We start from the raw sequence: 18,614 nt of genomic DNA, 5'->3' as shown, positions 1-18,614 counted from the left end.
GAGAAGCTGAGGCAGGAGGATTGCTCGGAGTTTGAGGCCACCCCGGGCTACATAGTGAGTTGAAGGCCAGCCTGAACTGCATAGTGAAACTGTGTCTCAAAAAGACCAGAATACAGAGTAGAAAACTGCATCTTCCCTGGTCCTACTCAGTGTTTTTCTTACCAAAAGCAACCATTGCTAAAATGTGGTGTGTGTCCCTCCAGTCTTTTCTTTTCATTGACATACACACACGCAGGAGCAGGTGGATTTCAGTGTATACTGCTTTCTGTCTCTCTTCCATTTGACAGTAATTTTGAAGACCTCGGTTCAGGTATAACTATGTCTAGCTAATTACGTATGCAGTGGCCTCACAGTTCCTTTCTCTATGTACGGTTAAGCCTTTGTCAGGTTTTGAAGGTACCGCCCTGTTGGGGCAGTTCTACTCCTGGTTCACACTCAAAGCTTTGTCTGTACCTGGGTGTGTTTCTCTGTTACTACCTTCAGCAGGTGCCTCTGTGGGTAGTCTTTCCTCTGAGGTCCTAGTGTGAAGTATGTAATTCCAGGAATTACTTCCTTTTATTTATTTTTTCCTCGGGCGGACTTATTTTTTACCCTGTGGTCAGTGAAATGCAGAACCCGTTTTTCGTGAATTGCTGCTGTAAACAGCCAGGTGGCAAGGTGACTGACTCTGTAGTGGGGCGTACTGGCCGAATGTAACATTTTCCCGGTGACACTTGATTCCCATGCCCTGCAGTTTACCCCACGCTGAGCCCAAAGCAAATCTCGTAGGACTTCCTTTCCTGACTCAGAGGCTGCTGTATCTACACAGCTCACCAGCCTTCGTTAGGCTTCTTTTTTATTTATTGCCTGCCTGCCTTTCCTCCTCTGTCCTTATTTCTGTCCCTTCTCCAGGGGCGGATTTCCTGTAAGTGAGAAACTGACTGAGAGTAACCTTTTCCAAGTTCTCGTCCCACATTTTCCCTCGGCTGTGATGCCAGTGCCTTAAGATGAACTTGTTGCAGTTTTTACTGCGCATCTTCTCTTGTCTTCCATTCCCGGCTCCATACCAGACTTGTCCACTTTTCCTGTTTCTAGAAGTGACACCAGGTTTAACTTCTTGGTGCTGTCCTTGGAGCCTTCTTTCTGAAAGCTGTGTTAAAGGATGCGTAGGAGCATGGGGAGAAAGGACAGGCGGGGGCACAGGGTTCCACCCTGGTCCGTCCTGGCTGCTTACACCTTTGTTCCAGGCCAAGGCAGCCGGGTGGAGAATGAAGTTTACGAGTGCTTGTTTTATTCCTCGGAGGCTGCAGCTTCTTGATCCTAATTCAGTTACCTCATCAGACAGACTGCGGAGCTCTGTTTCCTTAGTTTAAATGAGCCTAGGACCGGGAGCACTGTAGGACAGAGGTGGGTGGATGGATATTGGACTTAATGACCAAGCTGGGTGTGGTGGTGCATACCTATAATCCCAGGCTTTGGCAGGCTGAGGCAGGAGGGTCACTGTGAGTTTGAGGCCAGCCTGGGCTACATAGTGAGTTCAAGACCAGCTTGACTTACACAGTGAGACCCTGCCCCCAAAATTAAAAAAATTTTTTTTTAATGATCAGAAGTGCTGCACCACATCTGTGTGGTGAGTATTTCTCTTTCCAAGGGTGGGCGCCAGCCCAGGCCTTTCAGGGCAGGCAACTCCTGGCTCTTTTCTCTGTGGCTCCTAGAATAATCATAATTCTTGGACATTTATCAGGTGCTTTACTTTTTTGGAATAGAAACTGTTTAATTCCTCCTTTATACAGTTCATACTCATTATGGAAAAGTTAGAAAATGCAAATTAAAAAACAGTGATAGAATATCTATAAGCTCAGCAGTCAGAAATAATCATTGATCTCTTTCTGAGCCATTTTTCTCTATTCTTTTATAAAAATGAGTATTTTGTATGCACCCAGCTCACTTCCTACAGTGCAAATGTCTCTCTGTGCTAGCGCCAGTAAGCACACCATACTGCATCATTTATAAGGCTGCAGTAATGTCCTGTTACGGAGATCTTCCATTATTTGTGCTGAGTGCTTTAAGTGTATTATTATTTAATCTTCACACTTCATGAAGTAGATACTGGCACTGCTCTTTACAGATAAGGAAACTGAGACATAGAGACATTAAGAAGGTTGCTCAGACATGCAGCTAGTGTGTGGTGAGGCTTGAGTCCCTGTCTCTGTGATTCCAGTCATGCCTCCTCAGAACTGGGCCTTCCACCCAAAGACCTGCCTTCCCAGAGGCCGCCGGCGCTCATTGGCTATTAAAACTGCTGATGTGGAAGCAGACTTGAAGTTGAGAAATAGGCATCGCCAGCTCCTTTAGAGGCATCAGTCATCACCACCTCTTCCGCTGCAGTCAGTTTCTCTTTGCAGAGGCCTCGTGGTCAGGAGAGTCTAAGTGCCCCTCGAGGTCAGGTTAAACTTAAGGCCCACAAAGTGGATGTTAGATTTAATGACAGGGTTGCGATGACTGTGGGGAGAGCAGTTTCGTCAGTGTGTTGGCTCAGTTGGCGGGGGTTAGGGTAAATGGGAGGGAAGGGAGAGAAGATGTGACTGCTGCAGTTTGGCAGCAAAACCAAGAATAAAGCACAGAGCAAGAGCAGTAGGGTGTGGACATGAGGGGGAGGGAGGCTGGCATCGTGTGTGCATATATTTTGTTTTTGCTTTTTGAGACAGGGTCTTGCTGTGCAGCCCAAGCTGGACTCAAAACTCTTATTCCTCCTGCCTTATCCTCCTTAGTGCTGGGACTTACAAGTGTGTGCCACTGTGCCCGGCTTTGTGTGTTACTTTTAATGGATGAATGAGACCTGAGTGTCAGCTGGATGGTGTTGGTGGAGAGGGAGACTGCAGACTGCACAGGCAGGTGGAAGCCACTGCAAAGGTGGAAGGAGGGAGGGTGTTGAAGGCAGGTGGAGAGATTGGCTCCTGGGGGCGGGGGAGGGGAAGCACCTTTCCGTTGTTCCAGGAAAAGAGGAGAAGCTGCTTCTGTGGCCGGAAGTGGAGGGGTTCTCTGCTTATAGCTGCAGTTTTCTCTATGAATAAATGATGAGCTCTTCCACAGAGAGGGAGGGGGGATTTTGAAGTGGGGTTTGGAAGTCTTCAAAATTTTAACAGGCTGTTTAATGACTGATGTGGAGAATGAGGGAGGGAGTTGGTGAAAGGAGTAGTAAAAGACTGCTTGACAGCGATGAGGGTCGGTTGTAGACTTTACTGTGTCATTCGGTGTTTGGTTAATTTGTTTTTCCTCCAGCAGTGTGCTCACATGCCCAGGCCTGCTACAATACAGGGGGGTGGTGGCGGTCTTGCCTGAGCAGGGAGGGTGGACAGTGGGAGGGAGCATTAGGTATTGTGGATTGAAATGACGGGCCATGGAATTGGTGCCAAGGAAGGAAGGAAGGAAACGAATGAATGGACAGACTGTTGAGAAGCTACTTTAAGTCCCAAGAGACTGAAAAACCAGGGACGTTGAAAAGTGGAAGGCGGAACTGTGAGGGTGCTGTTTAGAGAGGGAGATCCGTGAATTTCCACCTGCGGACAGTCTGGAGAGTCAGCTGCTGTCTAGCGAACTACCTGGCTCTCCAGGGCAGGAGGGCTTTGGAAAGGAGGCTGTGCGGGACAGCTGCTCCAGTGTTCAGGGCTTCAAGAGAAATGACAGGGTGTCAGTAGCTAGAAGAGAATGGGACTTGAGGGAGGAGGAGGAGGCTTTTGTGTGTTTTATTTTGTTTTGGGGGGCCTTAAGATGGCCTGTGTAGCTCAAGATGGCCTCAGGGATATTCCTGCCTCAGCCTTCGGAGTGCTGAGAGGTGGGATAGAGGCTGTATACAGCCTGAGCCTTAGGTTTTCACAGGGCTGTGGAGGGAGGAGTGTTGAGGAGCAGTGTGGAAGGAGGGAGAGGTCTGCGGCCACTCCTTGCCCTGGGGCATGGGTGAGGGCTGGAGCAGTCCACAGAGGCCCAGGTGGCTGGGAAGCTGTGCACTCAGGAGAGAGCCGGGTTTGACTCCATCCACTGTGGGGTGAATGTTCCGGAGGGCCTGGTGGAGAGATCTCTGCTCCAAGGAAAGGAAGCCCAGAGGAGCCTGAGGACGAGTGACCAGAAACATCCTTCTTGGGGGTTCTCTTAGGCCGTGAGGTCTTGAGGCAGGATGCGATTAGCTGGCTATCACTTGGTAATGCAACAGGTTTTTATGCTGGGGACAAGTGTGACTGAGACTTCTTAAGCTCTCACTATGGCCTGGGGAGATGGTACTTGTGATGAAGACCAAGCCTCTTTGTTTTTTTTTTGTTGTTGTTGCCCCCGCCCCGGTATGGGGAATCGAACTCACGACCTTGCACTTGCCAGGCAGGTGCTGTGCCGCTGAGCTAAACCCCCAGCTCCTCTTTGGACTGAGTTAGACATTTTGGATTGAATGGACATTCTTTAGAATGGCTCTGGGTCACAGCTGTTGGGCACATCTCCTGAAGTGGAAGGAAAAGCCTTTTTCCTAGGGTGAGGCCCAAGGGGTAGGGTGCCATGTGGAGTGACTGACTGGAGTCTGGATTTGTGACAGGTTTCTCAAAGTACTGGAAGCCTTCCCTCTCCCCCAAATTGTCAGGGGTTTCTAGAGATGACCAAGGAGGTGTTCATATAGACTGGTGGTGCTGAACTTCTGGTGTAGTAAAAATAAGTATTCCTTACTATGACTTGTGTGCAGTTACCTGTTCTTAGATGTGTAACTGGGGCCTTGTGATCTTTATTGGACATTCTGGGTTGTAGATGCACAGCTGGAAGGACAAGGACTGAAGTGTTGTAATGGTTGTCTCTGACTATGGAATTGTGGTTGTACATTTTTTAATTGCTTTGTTAATCACTGATAATTAGAAAATAAGAGGTAAATATACATTTATTTTCCTCAGATCCTGAGTTTCACACAAGAAAAATTTACTACAAACTTGTATTTGGAGTTTTAGTAATCTTCATATTTTATGAATGCTGTTAGTTTTATAACGGATTTCTGCAGAAATGCACAGGGATATCTGTGGCCCAGTTTTAGCAAGTGTTCAGGGTGGCACTGCAGACGCATTTCCTGTTTTCATTCCTGGCTCTGTCTTTTCTCACTGCTCTTGTTTTTCTTTTGTTGTCTTACCTACTTCTAACTTACGCTGATTAAATTTTGTGTATCTCTGTGTCTTTTATAGAATAGCTGTGGTAAAAATAAGTAAAACAAATATTGAGTGAGAGAGTGTGTACATTCTTCTGTTTCTGATGATTTTTTACTCACTGTTTTCCAAAGGACCAAATACATTTTATTTTGGATTAAATCCTGAGCATTTTATATGTGTGACTATAGAAATGTATGAGGATCACATGAGATTTGGAAACAAGGATGTGTATAAAGAGGACAGTTCTCATTATGTAGTCTAAATTTTTCTTCTAGTATTTTTTGTGTGGGTGGGGTGGTAGTGGTACTGGGATTGACCCCACGGTACCCTACCACTAAACCACACTGCCAGCCCTTTTGAATTTTTAGACAGGGTTTTGCTAAGTTGCCCAGGCTGTCTTTGAACTTGCAGTTCTCCTGCCTCAGGCTCCTGAACACTGAGATTACAGGCATGTAGCACCATCCTGGCTCTAATGTTTTTATTTAGATTTTAACACAAATGAAATTAATGTGTAGTCTGTACAGGTAATTTGGTGTCCTGTTTTCCCTTAAACTACAGTGAAGCATTTTTGTCATTATAAATGTCTTACAAACATAATTACTGATAATTGTGGAATAAGTATAATTTTCTTTTTTATTGTTGGACATTTGGGTTGCTTTTTAAATATTGCAGTGCAGATCATGATGAAAATGTATGTATAACTTTTGATATGCACTCTAATAGTAACTGAGCATAAGAATCATAGTAAAGAATATTTATTTTTACTATGCTAGAAATTTAGCATTATCTTTTTTTTTTTTGGTCTTTTTGAGACAGGGTCTCGCTATGTAGTTCAGGCTGGCCTTGAGCTCACTTTGTAGCCCAGGCTGGCCTCGAACTCGCAACGATCCTCCTGCCTCAGCCTGCTGAGTGCTGGGATTACGGGCATGCACCAGCACACCCGGCCAAAAGTATCTACTTTAATGGGAAAAATGGATGAAATCTATGTAATTTAAAAATTCTCTATGAAAACCATTTGGAAATTGTGACAGGCAAATTTCAGTAAAGAGCTTATACAAATGAAAACCAAAAAAAGAGAGAAAAGTATATAATTATAACAAACATGAGAAGAATGTTTTAAATTTAAAAGTAAAAGAAGGGTAATATATTACTTTGCAGTTATATATCTGTCAAAGATAACTTGTTCTTGGGAACATGTGGTGAGAACATAAATTGCCATATTTTTGAAAGCAGTGTGTCAGTTAAAAATACATGTGTGCTTTCACCCAGCAATTCTATCGTTCGGCATTCATTTTCAGGGGATTATCAGATAGGGACTAATGGTGTCTGCTGTATAGCATTATTTATTGACTGAAAAATTAAAAATTTAAATGGAGATTTGGTTTAATTACAGTATGGCCATTCATCAGGATACTATATATGTTAAAAATGATGTTCAGGGCATATGTCTATAACCCCAGCACTCAGGATGCTGAGGCAGGAGGATCACCGAGTGCTCAAGGCCAGCCTGGGCTACATAATGAGTTCAAAGCCAGCCTGAACCCCAGTGAGACTCTGTCTCAAAAAACCAACCAACCAAACAACCAAACAAGATACTCAATATCTATTAAAGTGATAGAAAATTGAGTGCGAGAATATGCATAAATATGGAAAGATATAAACTTTAATATTAATTTTTTTCTGTTTAGATGGATTATGGATGATCTGTTAGTTTTCATTTCCTTGTTTTTCCTGAAGTTTTTAAATAAGTCTATATAACTTGAACATCTAGAAGGAGAAAAAGGAGCCCATCTTAGGGGAAGTTTGTGTTTTATAGATGTTTGCTGGTGTGCGGAACTTTGAAAAGGGGCAGGCATAGAGAAAGAGCTAGCTGGGGGAACTTCAAAACTGAGTCCTTTACCTTCGCAGTTCAGCTCAGGCTGCAAGCAGAGATTTGGGGGCAGGTGAAATCAATTTTGAATGCCGAAGCTGTTCACAGCTTCTTCTTTGATGGATGACTCTTCCTTATGTGTTTTTAAGATTTTCTTCATTTCTGGGATTAAAACAGACTTTTGGCTGGAAAAAGTACATTTATAAAAATGGAGCTTGAGCCATTTACATTTTGTAACTCTAAATCCTAAGATCAGTAATTGTTGGTACCCTTCTAGGGAAAAATGGTTTATTGGAGACATGATTGTAAATGAGGAGTGAAAATCTTGTTTTGATGTAAATCAACTTTGTGAACACTGATTTTATTATTGAACTGCTACAGTCACATCATAGAAAACTCTAAAAATTCAGGGAAGGGGATAAGATTATTAATATTCTTTCTGCTATACGGTGGGATTTTGTTGTTTCCTTATGTTTTCTTGTGCATCTCAAGTGCAGTACGCTTTCAAGGTCATGGTTCTGGCGTTCTAGTAGAAGATGGCCGAGTAAGCAAAACCTTCTCTGTTTTCACCTCATCTGCTTTCTGAGCAGTGCTCTGTTACCTTTGTATTATTTTCCCTTTGCTTTCAGCACAGCTTGTCAGCGTATTTAGCAGAAGGTAGAGGCTTAATTTCTTTTCACAGATTTGGATTCAGTAGTAGTAGCCTAAGTGGAATTATAGTTAAAAAGAAATTCCCAGAGTTAAGGTTAGAGGAAATGAATCAAATGTTCTAAATAATTCTGAGATAGGTGAGTTCCATTTCCTAAGGGTCAGGAAAAAACAGACCAAGAGCCTGATGTTTTTATTCCAGCTCCTTGAGTTTTTGACTAGGCCCCGAGGCCCAAACTGTCCCTTCCTCATCAGTACACTTCGAAACTTGATTGGTGTGTTTGGTGGAAGGAAAGTGTTTCTTGCCCAGTTTGGTTATTCGAAAGGAGTAATTTTCCTTCCCTTTAGCCAAGATATGCTACAATTCCTTATGTTTATTTTTTTCCATTCTGTTCTTATTTGCAGAGTACTCGGGCGGAGTTTGACTTGCCAGAATATTCTGTTCGTCGAAGATACCAGGATTTTGACTGGTTGAGGAGCAAACTGGAAGAATCTCAGCCCACCCATCTCATTCCCGTAGGTAGTAATCACTGTAGCTTGCTTCTCACTTGGCCCAGGTTGTCTTTCCTATAGCTGTTTGCTCAGCTCTTGCCTCTTCAGTGACCGATACACAACACTGTGCGTTTTGTACCAGACCCACCCCTCAGATGCGTGGAAGACATGCTAGATAGTTTATTTCACCTCTTGGCTTCTTTTTTGTTATGTAGCATGCCAGTTTGGAGGTATCATGGCATGCATTTTTGACAGCTTGTGAACAAGACTTTTGCTGAATGATAAGTCAGCTTCTCTGAAGAGCTGTTGGCCAGCTTTTTGAGGAGTGGGGAATCCTGACTTCCACTTGCTGCGTGTTTCAGGTTGCAAGCCTGGAGTGTGAGCCGTGCTGAAGCTGCGTCTTTCCCCCTTGGGAACGCCGTTTGTGGAGGTTGGGTGGCTGCCACCAGGTGGAGAGTGATGACTCATACTGTGGCTGGCTTGGCTGTCTTTGGACAGGAGTAACTCAGGGAGCAGGAATCTAGCACACATCATTCATCCAACCACAGTTTTTTATTTAAAAAAATAAACAAGAAAACTCCCTAAGCCTATTTATTGAAGCAATATAACTTTTACCTACTACTTATAGCTGCACTTTTTTTTTTTTTTTACAGAACCAGAGCAAACCAAAGCAAGCAAAACAAAACTCATACATTAATATGCATAATATACTGTCGGGCGTAGTGGTACGCACGTGTAATCTCAGCACTCAGGAGGCTGAGGCAGGAAAATCATTGTGAGTTGAAGACCAGCCTGGGCTACAAAGTGAGTGCAAGGCCAGCCTGAACTGCATAGTGAGACCCTGTCTGAAAAAGACAAAAACAACAACAACAACAACAACAACAACAACTCTCCCAAAACCAAACAAACCATGCATAATATATTAAATACATTTCTGTCTACGTTTTTGCAAGTAGAAATAATGACTACTATAGGCCCTACATATTTCTGTTTTATTTTGTTTTTTTGTCTTTTCAAGACAGCGTCTCACTATGCAATTCAGGCTGGCCTTGAGCTCATTTTGTAACCCAGGCTGGTCTCAAACCTGCAACGATCCCCCTGCCTCAGCCTCCCGAGCGCTGGGATTACAGGCGTGCACCACCACGCCCAGCCATGGCCCTACATACTTCTCTGAGTCCTTTCAGGTAGTTTGGGTCATAAAACACTTCAAAGAGGCTGATTTTATTGCTCAACGAAAGCCTTTCGTGAATAATTTCTCAGCCCTGCCAGCCTTTGTGTTGCCACCGCAGCCTCCAGCATACTTTCCTGTCTGGTTGGAAGAGGCCGTATATGTTGAGAACACACAGACAGCTTCTTGGTTTTCAAGGTAAAAAGAGCCAAGCCGCTGGTCCTGGGATGGAAAGGACAGGACTGCTGGGACTCATCTTTCCCGGGCTTCGTCTCCTCTTTCCCGTCACGTGCCCCTCTGTGCCCCCAGCCTGTGGCTTTCCTTCCCTGCTCTCTCATCACTTACAAGATGTTTGGAAGGGTAGCAATCATTTTTAAACAGTTGGGACTATTCCTTAAAATAGAATCTGAATTTGGCAACATTGGCAGCTAGTGAGTACTTTTTTAAAGTACACAGTTTACTTCTGAGCAGTTTTATAATTGCAGACTCACTGCAAAGATAGCAGAGAGTTCTCGTATATTCCAACCCCGGTTCTGCTTATTAACATTTTACATTAGTGTGACACATTTGTCACAGTTAATGAACCGATTGCCATCATTATAAATGCTAAGCACAATTAACGAAGAAAAGTACTTAGCTCAGAGTTCCACAGTTTTGCCTCAGGTCATTTTTCTCTTCTGTGGTCCCATCCAAACTGCCTTACATTTTGCAGTCACGGCTCCTCGGGTGCCGTTTGGTTGTGACAGTTTTTCAGGCTTGCCTTGTTCTTTGATGGCTTTGACAGTTGGGAGCAGTAGACTGTCTCTCACCTGAAGTGTGTTTGGTACTTTTCTTGTGGTTAGAGTGGAGTAATGTGTCTTAGAGGGGAAAACCACAGAGGAAAAAACGCAGTTCTTATCATGTGCATGCATCAGTGTGGTTGTTAACTGCTGTCACCTGACTCGAGGTCGAGCTTGTGGAGTTTCTCCAGCCCACAGCTCCTTTGAGTGACGCCTTGTCCCTACTGCACTCTCAAAGCAGGATGCTCTTTATGGTCACCCACACTGTGTCTCCCCCTCCTGGCAGCTGGTGGGTACGTTTGGGGCTTGGTACTTGACAATCAAAGGGCAGAGAGTGACACCAGCTGGTGAAACATAGTGGCCGTCATCCACAGATCCACAAAGCTAACCTGAGAGTGGAAGTCTCTGTGAGGACCAGGTGGACCCTGGCATCTTTAAGTACGGTTTCATAAAGACTGGATAAAAATAGTGAGTGGAAAGGAACTTTAAATGCAGGTGGTGGTGTACACCTGCAATCCCAGAACTCTAGAAGGCTGAGGGAGGAGGATTGGTGTGAGTTTGAGGCCAACTGGGGTTACATAGTGAGTTCAAAGCCAGCCTGTATTACATAGCAGGAGCCTGTCCTGACACCCCCCAAACGAGCAGGTGGAGACTTAAATTTCTCCATAAATTCTTGATGTGTGTCTGAAGTGGAGTGATTTAACTTAGGAGAACATATTTGACTTGAATATGAAAGTCAAACTAGAAACATTTTTCCCTACCAAAATGTCATTTTACAGCAGTTTTGCTAGAAAGTATCAGTCTGTTATCGAGTGTTAACTTTATGTTCATGTTTTTATTAGGCCTTTTAGTTGACCTGGGAGAGAGGAAGAGAGGGTGAGGTAAAGGTTTAAAAGGCAAAGGGGCCCCAGCCCTGGGGAACTCACTGTCAGATAGCTACCCACTAAACATGCAGTGGAGGTATTTAGATTTTCTTTTCTTCTTTTTATTTTTAAAACAGTGTTATTGAGATATAATTCAGGCTTTGAGGATAGCAGTTGTACAACCACCAGCAAATCAGTTTTAGAGACTTTCATCACCCTACAAAGAAGCTGAACCCCTTAGCTGTCACATCCACACCCTGTCTTTACCAGCCCTGGCACATTTATCTACTTTCCGTCTCTATAGATTTCTGGACATGTCCTGTCAGTGGAAGATACACTACCATGCGACCTTTTGTGGCTGGATTCACTGACTTAGCATGCTTTCCAGATCCACTCATTTTGTGGCATTTATTAGTACTTTGTCTTTTTATTGTCAAATAATATCCCATTGTATGGGTATGCCACATTTTTTTTGTCTTTTTGAGATTGGGTCTCTCTCTGCAGTTCAGGCTGGCCTTGAGCTCACTTTGCAGTCCAGGCTGGCCTCCCTCTGCCTCAGCCTCCCGAGTGCTGGGATTATAGGTATGTGCCACCACGGCCGGCTACCTTTGGGATGAATGGCTGTCCATTCATCCCTGATGGACATTTCAGTTGTGCTTTTCATTTTTAAGGGGTGGCAATAATGAATAGTACTAATGTGAACATTAACATACAACATTTTCTGTGGTCATGTGTTTTCATTTTTCTTGAGTGTATGCCTAGGAGTGTAGTTGCTGAGTCATATGTAAACTCTCTGTTTAACCTTTTGAGGAGCTGTCAGAGTGTTTTCCAAAGTGGCATCATCGTTTCACATTCCTACCTTCAGTGTATGGGAACTCCAGTCTTTACGCATCTTCATCAGCAGTGGTTATTATCAGTCTTTTTGTTTGTTTGTTTGTTTGTTTTTGGTCTTTTTGAGACAGGGTCTCACTATACAGTTCAGGCTGGCCTTAAACTCACAACGATCCTCCTGCCTCAGCCTCCCGAGTGCTGGGATTACAGGCGTGCGCCACCACGCCTGGTTCAGTCTTTTTGATTATAGCCACCCTAGTGGGTATGGTTTCTCATTGTTTTGATTTGCATTTTCTGGATGGCTCGTGATGTTAAGGGTCTTTTCACGCGTTCTTTGGCTTAGTATGCCTTTCTTTCAAAACTAACTGTATTTAGAGCCTTTAAAAAATTGGGTTGTCTTTCTTATTTTTGAGGTTTTTTTTTTCCTGTTTCTATTTTGAGTTATTTCTTGAGAGAACTTTAGAATCTTTTTTGGGAGAATGGTGGTAAGTTCCTGGGTTTGTTTTGAAATCCTAAGTCAATTATAGTTAAAATGTTTGAGAATTACTGAGCTTTCTGAATATACTGCTTACATTACAAGTGTGGAGATACAATCTTCCACTCTTCTTGGGCTCTGTGGAAGCCCTGTGAAGTTGCGGGTGAACAGCCTGCCAGACTGTGGCTCGGGGGAGGCGCTGTGAGCTTCTTTGATTTGCCTTTTCCAGGGACTGTCATTGGCCTGCCCTGGTTTCAGTCACTGTGACTCTGAACTTGACAGCTTTTGGAGTTCTACTAGAGAAACTCAGCCCCCTAGAGGTGGTTCCTAGAACCGCTTTCCTTTTTCCTACAGCCACAGGATACTGATAAACTTGTCTCTCCACTTAGTCATTTCTACTTTGTGTTAACAAATTCTGGCCTACTGAACATGTGCGCAGGGTCAAACCCAGGGCCTTGCACGTGTCCTGCCACTGAGCTACACCTCCAGCTCCTGGCGTGACGGCACCTTTTTATGTTTTGTGATGCTATGATAGATTTTTTTCCTTTGTTCTTACTAGTACATGTTTGTGATACATATTGAGTCTGTACATTGTGCGGAGTTGGCACATATACATATCACATTTAAATCCTTTTTACTTCCGCTTCTCCCCTCTCCTCTAGAATTTTAAAAGCAGAAAGAAAGAACCCGTTCTTCAGATGCCGTCTTAGAACTAGAAGTGTGTAGAGTGTGTTTGTCATTTTATGGAGCCACCAGAAAGTCTTTACTATGACTGTTCTCCCCTTAGTGTTTCTTTTAAACTTTATTGAGGTATAGTTGATATTTTAAAAATCTGTACAGATTTAACGCACACAATTTAATTAGTGAGTGTACTATGATATGGCCACAATCAAGGCAATAAACGTATCCATCACCTTCAGATTTTGTGAACTTGGCTTGTGTGTGTGGTAAGAACAGTGTGAGACCTACCCTCTTAAATATATAAGCGCACGGCATATTATTCATTTTAGGCCCCCTTGTTCTGCAGCAGATATCTCGAACTTGTTCATCTTGCGTGACAGTAACTCTGTACTCTGTAACTCTGAACCACAGCACCCTGCTTATTTGCTCAGTGATATTAATGCTGCTTCATTTGCTAGAGCGCTGCTAGTTGCCCAACAGAGATTTCACGATTAGCTGGGCATGCATAGGTTTGAAAGATGAAGCACATAAATCTGTGAAACATTTTAGTGTTTAATTTCACTTAGGAGTTAATGTTTGCTTCATTTTTTATGAAGGATGTTTTGCAAGAAGGGTGTGTTTGAGTTTACTATGCACATGATTTTCTTCTGGATAGCAGTAAACGCTCATGTGAATTAACGAGAAGAAATTTGTGATGCAACAACTTTGTCTCAATGTGAAATAAGTAAAACTCTAATTTTCTAGTCGCTTCCTTTTTTTGGTATTAAATATACATACTTTTAGCTTGCTCCATTGTAAGTTCATAAGCAGTTCATATTGGCTGAACTTTGAAATGCTTTGAATTAAACCAGACTTGGTGTGGTGGTTTGTGTGGTGATGGTGATGGTGATGGTGATGGTGATGGTGATGATGGTGATGGTGATTTGTGGTAGTGAGAATTGAACCCAGGGTCTCAGGCATGCCGGCCAAGTGCTGTATGACTGAGCTACACCCCTAGAACTTTAAAAAATTTTTTTGAGCGTGTGCCTCTTTGCCCTGCTGTATTTAGTTTTAAAATATTTTTTCATTAGGAAAGGTAACGAGTGTACTAAAATAGTGAGAACCCCCATCGTGCAGTTTATCAGTTCACAGCCCATCTTATTTCTTTTCTGTTCTCTCATCCTCATCCCAGGTGATATTTTTATTTTTTAATGTATTTTTAAAAAGTGGTTTAAACAACACATATTTATGCTCTTAAAGCTCTGGGGGTCAGATGTTCACAGTCAATCTCATTGGAATAATACTGAGGTATAGGCCAGGGCCACATTTCTTCTGAAGTCTGTACGGAAGAATCTCTCTCTTTGCCTTCTCTGTATACCTAGAAATGGAATTGCTAGTACATATGGAATACTGTTTAACTATTACAGGAACTTCCCAACTGTTTTTCACAGTGGCTGTATTATTCTGTATTCCCACCGCCAGTGTATGAAGATCTGTTTTTTTTTTTTTTTTTTTTACATATTTGCCTATGCTTATTTTCCATGTTTTAATAGCATCCTTGTAGGTGCGAAGTGGTGGCCCCAATGACTTAAAACATGTTTGTGTCTACAAAATATATGGATATTCTACACCATAGTCCACTGCCTTTTTTGCTTTTTATTCTCAGTATTTACAAATCGATACAAATGCCTAGCATATTAGCAGCTACTGTGTGCATGGAGTTGTGTTGAATTCCTCAGGACAAGATCTCACTGTAGATGCCCTTGATGTCACCAGCAACCCAAATTCCTTTGCATAAACAACCCAGAAAAGAATAAAAGGTGAGGCTGACAGTAAGTGTGTCCCATTAAAAAAGCTGGAAATAAGAAGAAACAAATTTCCAAAGCCCTGCACATTTGAGAATAATAATGCATATTTAAATAGCAAATTCAGTGTGCTACCTCTGAAGGATGGACAGCTGTTCGGGAGGTTATCTGTTTTGTTAGACAAGGCACACCCAACCGCTTACTTCTAGGTCAGACTTCCTCCCAAGTCCTGTTTGACAAAAACAAATGTGAGTTCTCCCAGTAGACTCATGAGGTAAGAACAGAAAAATAGCCACTGGGTTTGGTAATTACATTGGTAATCATCTTAAGGAGCAGTTCCGGCATGATGTGGGGCAGATGGGGCAGACAAACACTGCCTCAGAGGCAGTGCTAAAACCCATTTTGTTTTGTAGTGGAGGCAGTTGTTGGTTGAGAGATCAATGGAAAAAATGGAAGTCAAGTGGTTCTTTCAGAAAAGATCGAAGGAGATGAAAGAAGACTGGAGAGATGTAAGGACAGGAAGTGGTTGGATTTCTTATTCCAGGCGTGAACCAACGATATTTTGATAGACTCAAAGAGTAAAGGGGGATGAGCAGGGGATATTGAAGACGCAGGGACGAGAAGGTACAGTTCATTGATGCCAACAGGTGCACCTCAGTGAACTAATGGGTCAAGGACGTGGATGAAGCACATGTTAGCTTTGGGGAAAGGATCCTTGTAGACCTGAGGAGCTGAGGTGAGGACGGTACCCAACAGATGGGTTTCTGTGGAGAGCCACTTGGTGCTCCTCCACTGGCTCCTTTCAGAGAAATAGTAATCAGCTCAGTGTGATAAGTTGGGAATGAGAATGGAGGCCTAACGGAATGGGAGAACTGACTAGAATAACGGAATTATCCTGAAGGAGGACCATGCTGTGTTCGGACAGCTGCTCTGCTTGGGCCAGAATATCTGGCTAAGTGCCACATGTAGTATTCTCCCCTAGTGTAAGTTCCGTGGGTGTTAGTCTCGGACGTGTATCCCTGTGGGTGCTGTCATTCTGTTCCAGACTCTGTTGCCCTGTTCTTCATTTGCAAACCTTCCCACTGTGTGCTCTTTAGAACACCTGCTTTGTTATAAAGAAATCCCCCAGTATGCTTAGCTTCTTCTCTGAATACTCCCATATCTCAAGGTTTTAACGAACACCAGATGTCCCTGGAGATTAAGAGTCCTCTGAAACTGGCATCCCTGCTGTGACATCCACACTTTCAGAGAAAGTTTCCTCTGTGGTAGGAATCAAAATACTCTCAGCATATTAGCTAATTTAATCCTCATAACACAACCCTCTGAGGTAGGCACTGTGATTATCTATATATTGGTTTTACTGTGGAGAAAGTGAGATACCAAGAAATTATGGAACTTGGTCAAAGGCAGAAAGGTAGTAGGTGGCAGAAATAAGAAATGAACCAGGAAGTGTGGCACCAGAGTCCTTCCACTTGAGAACTAAGACATACAGACTTTCTTAAGCTCTTCCAAGTTGAGGGTGCTGAATTCCTCTGTACTTCAAGTTCTTCATTTCCAGCATTGCTGGTGTTACCTACTCCCTAAACTTTTAAGTTTTGTGTTGCGTACTAGGTTCCCCTGCAAGGTGCCTAAGTATTCCACTCGTTTGGGCTGCTGAGCACACTAGTCCTTGTTTCTGTATCTTATTTTATTTTATTTTTGATCTCTTTTGTTTTTGAGGGTTTATAACTTAAGAAGGAAAAAAACTTTGTTGTCATTTCATGGAGTTTGAAGATATTTTGAATTTAAATGTGTATATTTACTCTCCTACCACACTGAACTGGAACTGCTAGGTTGGTTTAACATTAGAAAAATGTGTTACCTTACCAATGAACACATTAAAGAAAAAAGCATGCAGTTGTCTTTGGAGAACTAAGAAGGCACATGCTCTGACTTGGCCATTCCTGGTGTGGTTTATTCCCGATAGAGACCTGCACATGTGCCCAACATACATCTGCAAATGTTCAGGCCAGCATGGTTAATTAACGGTCTCAGCAGTCTGTGAAGCATTCACATGTGGTTGGTCAGGAGAGGAGCTGGACAGATTGTTACACATTCAAGTAGATAGATATGCCAGACTACAGAACTGTAAATGATTCTCTTACAGCGTAGCATACATCAACAGAAGTCAGCCCTGGAAAGATAGTGTTGAATGATGAAAGCCAAGTATAGCTGTACCTTTCTGAAGCTCAAAAACAAGTAAGACAAACTATAAAATATAGAGACAGTGAACAAAAGGTTTAGGATTGTTCTTCCCTCAGAGAGGATAGGAAGAAGTAGATGTATGATCAGGGATTGGCTGATGGGATTTTGTCAGTGGTTTTTTTTTTTGTTTGTTTGTTTTTGTTTTTTTTTTTGCGGTACTGGGGATCGAACTCAGGACCTTGCACTTGCCAAGCAGGCACTTGTGCCACTGAGCTATATCCCCAGCCCTGTGAGTGGTGTTCATTGTTCTGTCATCTTAAGCAGAGGATTAATGGATACTGTATTATTGCCATGCTTTATGATTTAGAGATCTGTAGTATGTGTTTTTTGTAACTATGGCAACAAAATAAAACACACTGTTTTGATGATTTTAAAATCTACAGTTCAGCGGCATCAAGTACATCCACAGTGTGATGTAACCATTCTCACCTGAAAAGTTTTGGAAAAGTTTTATCACCTCACAAGGAAACATTGGTAACCATGAAGCAGTCACTCTCCATTCCTCTAGTCCCTGGGCAACCATTAATTTTCTGTTATGGGTTTGCCTATTACTGACATTTCACGTAAGTGAATCGTGTAATACATGACCTTTTGTATCTGGATTCTTTCACTTACCATGATGTTTTCAGGATTCTTCCATGATGTAGCCTGTTTCAGTACCTCATTCCCCTTAAATCCCATTGTATGGATCTGGCATATTTTGTTTATCCAGTCATCTGTTGATGGATATTTGGATTGTTCCACCTTTTGGCCTTGTAAACCGGGCTGCTGTGACCACTTGTTAGCAGCTTTTTGGACACCTGTTTTCAGTTCTTTCAGGCCTGTATTTACAAGTGGAATTGCTGAGTGTTATGGTAACTATATTTAACTTGCTAAGGAACCATCAAACATTTTCCATGTGGCTGTACTGTTTTACATTCCCAGCAGCAATAAGGATTCCAGTTCTCCATACCTTCACCAATACTTTTATTTTTAAATTTTTCTTTTTTAAATTTTTTGGTGGTTCTAGGGATCAGACCAGACCCTTGTCTGTGCTAAGCAAGTCCTGTACCATTGGGCTACACCCCTAATCTTTTTCTTTTTTTTAAATTACGGCTATCCTACTATGAAATAGTATCTCCTTATGTGTTTGATTTGTACTTCTCTAACGATGGTGAGCCTACCTTCATGTGTGTGTTGGCCCTTTGAATGTGTTCTTAGGGAAAATATCAATCAGATCTCTTACTCATTTTTTAAGTGTAAATTTTGTTTTTAACTTTTCAAAACTCAAATATTTAAAAATCGTGCTTACTGTATATATTCTTTTTTCCTGTGGTAGTAGCAGTGGAGAAGCCCTTTCAGTCAAGCATTTGAGCAAGTTACTAGGGAAACAGATGAGAGCTCAAAGATCCCTTGGTAGGGCAGGTCGTTTTAAATTGCCCACAGTGTTGGCGCAAGAAGTATGATAGAGAAGTTTGTTTGCATGTGGCAACTAAAGTGTAAGCCTCAAATAAAAAAAAATTGGAAGTTTTTGTGTGGTTGATACTGTCCGTCTTCTTTCCTTATCATTGTACATTGGGCAGTGTAATGATGAGTATATTGCACTTATAGGGTAAATCTTAACTTTTCTTATTTCAGGGACTACGCTAT

General features: G+C 42.6%; 1 protein-coding gene across 1 annotated transcript in view; it reads left to right on the top strand.

Annotated features, from left to right (window-relative positions):
- Positions 1 to 18,614, top strand: part of Snx30 (sorting nexin family member 30) — a 78,126-nt gene that overhangs the window by 28,055 nt on the left and 31,457 nt on the right. Inside the window, exon 6 of the mRNA XM_005382931.1 lies at positions 8,074 to 8,184. Within this exon, the coding sequence (XP_005382988.1) occupies positions 8,074 to 8,184 (111 nt within the window). The remainder of the gene's footprint in view (positions 1 to 8,073; positions 8,185 to 18,614) is intronic.

This window comes from Chinchilla lanigera, unplaced genomic scaffold (genome assembly GCF_000276665.1).
Source record: "Chinchilla lanigera isolate Chin_1 unplaced genomic scaffold, ChiLan1.0 scaffold00018, whole genome shotgun sequence".
Taxonomy (NCBI): domain Eukaryota; kingdom Metazoa; phylum Chordata; class Mammalia; order Rodentia; family Chinchillidae; genus Chinchilla; species Chinchilla lanigera.
This window is presented reverse-complemented; position numbering and strand designations above follow the sequence as displayed.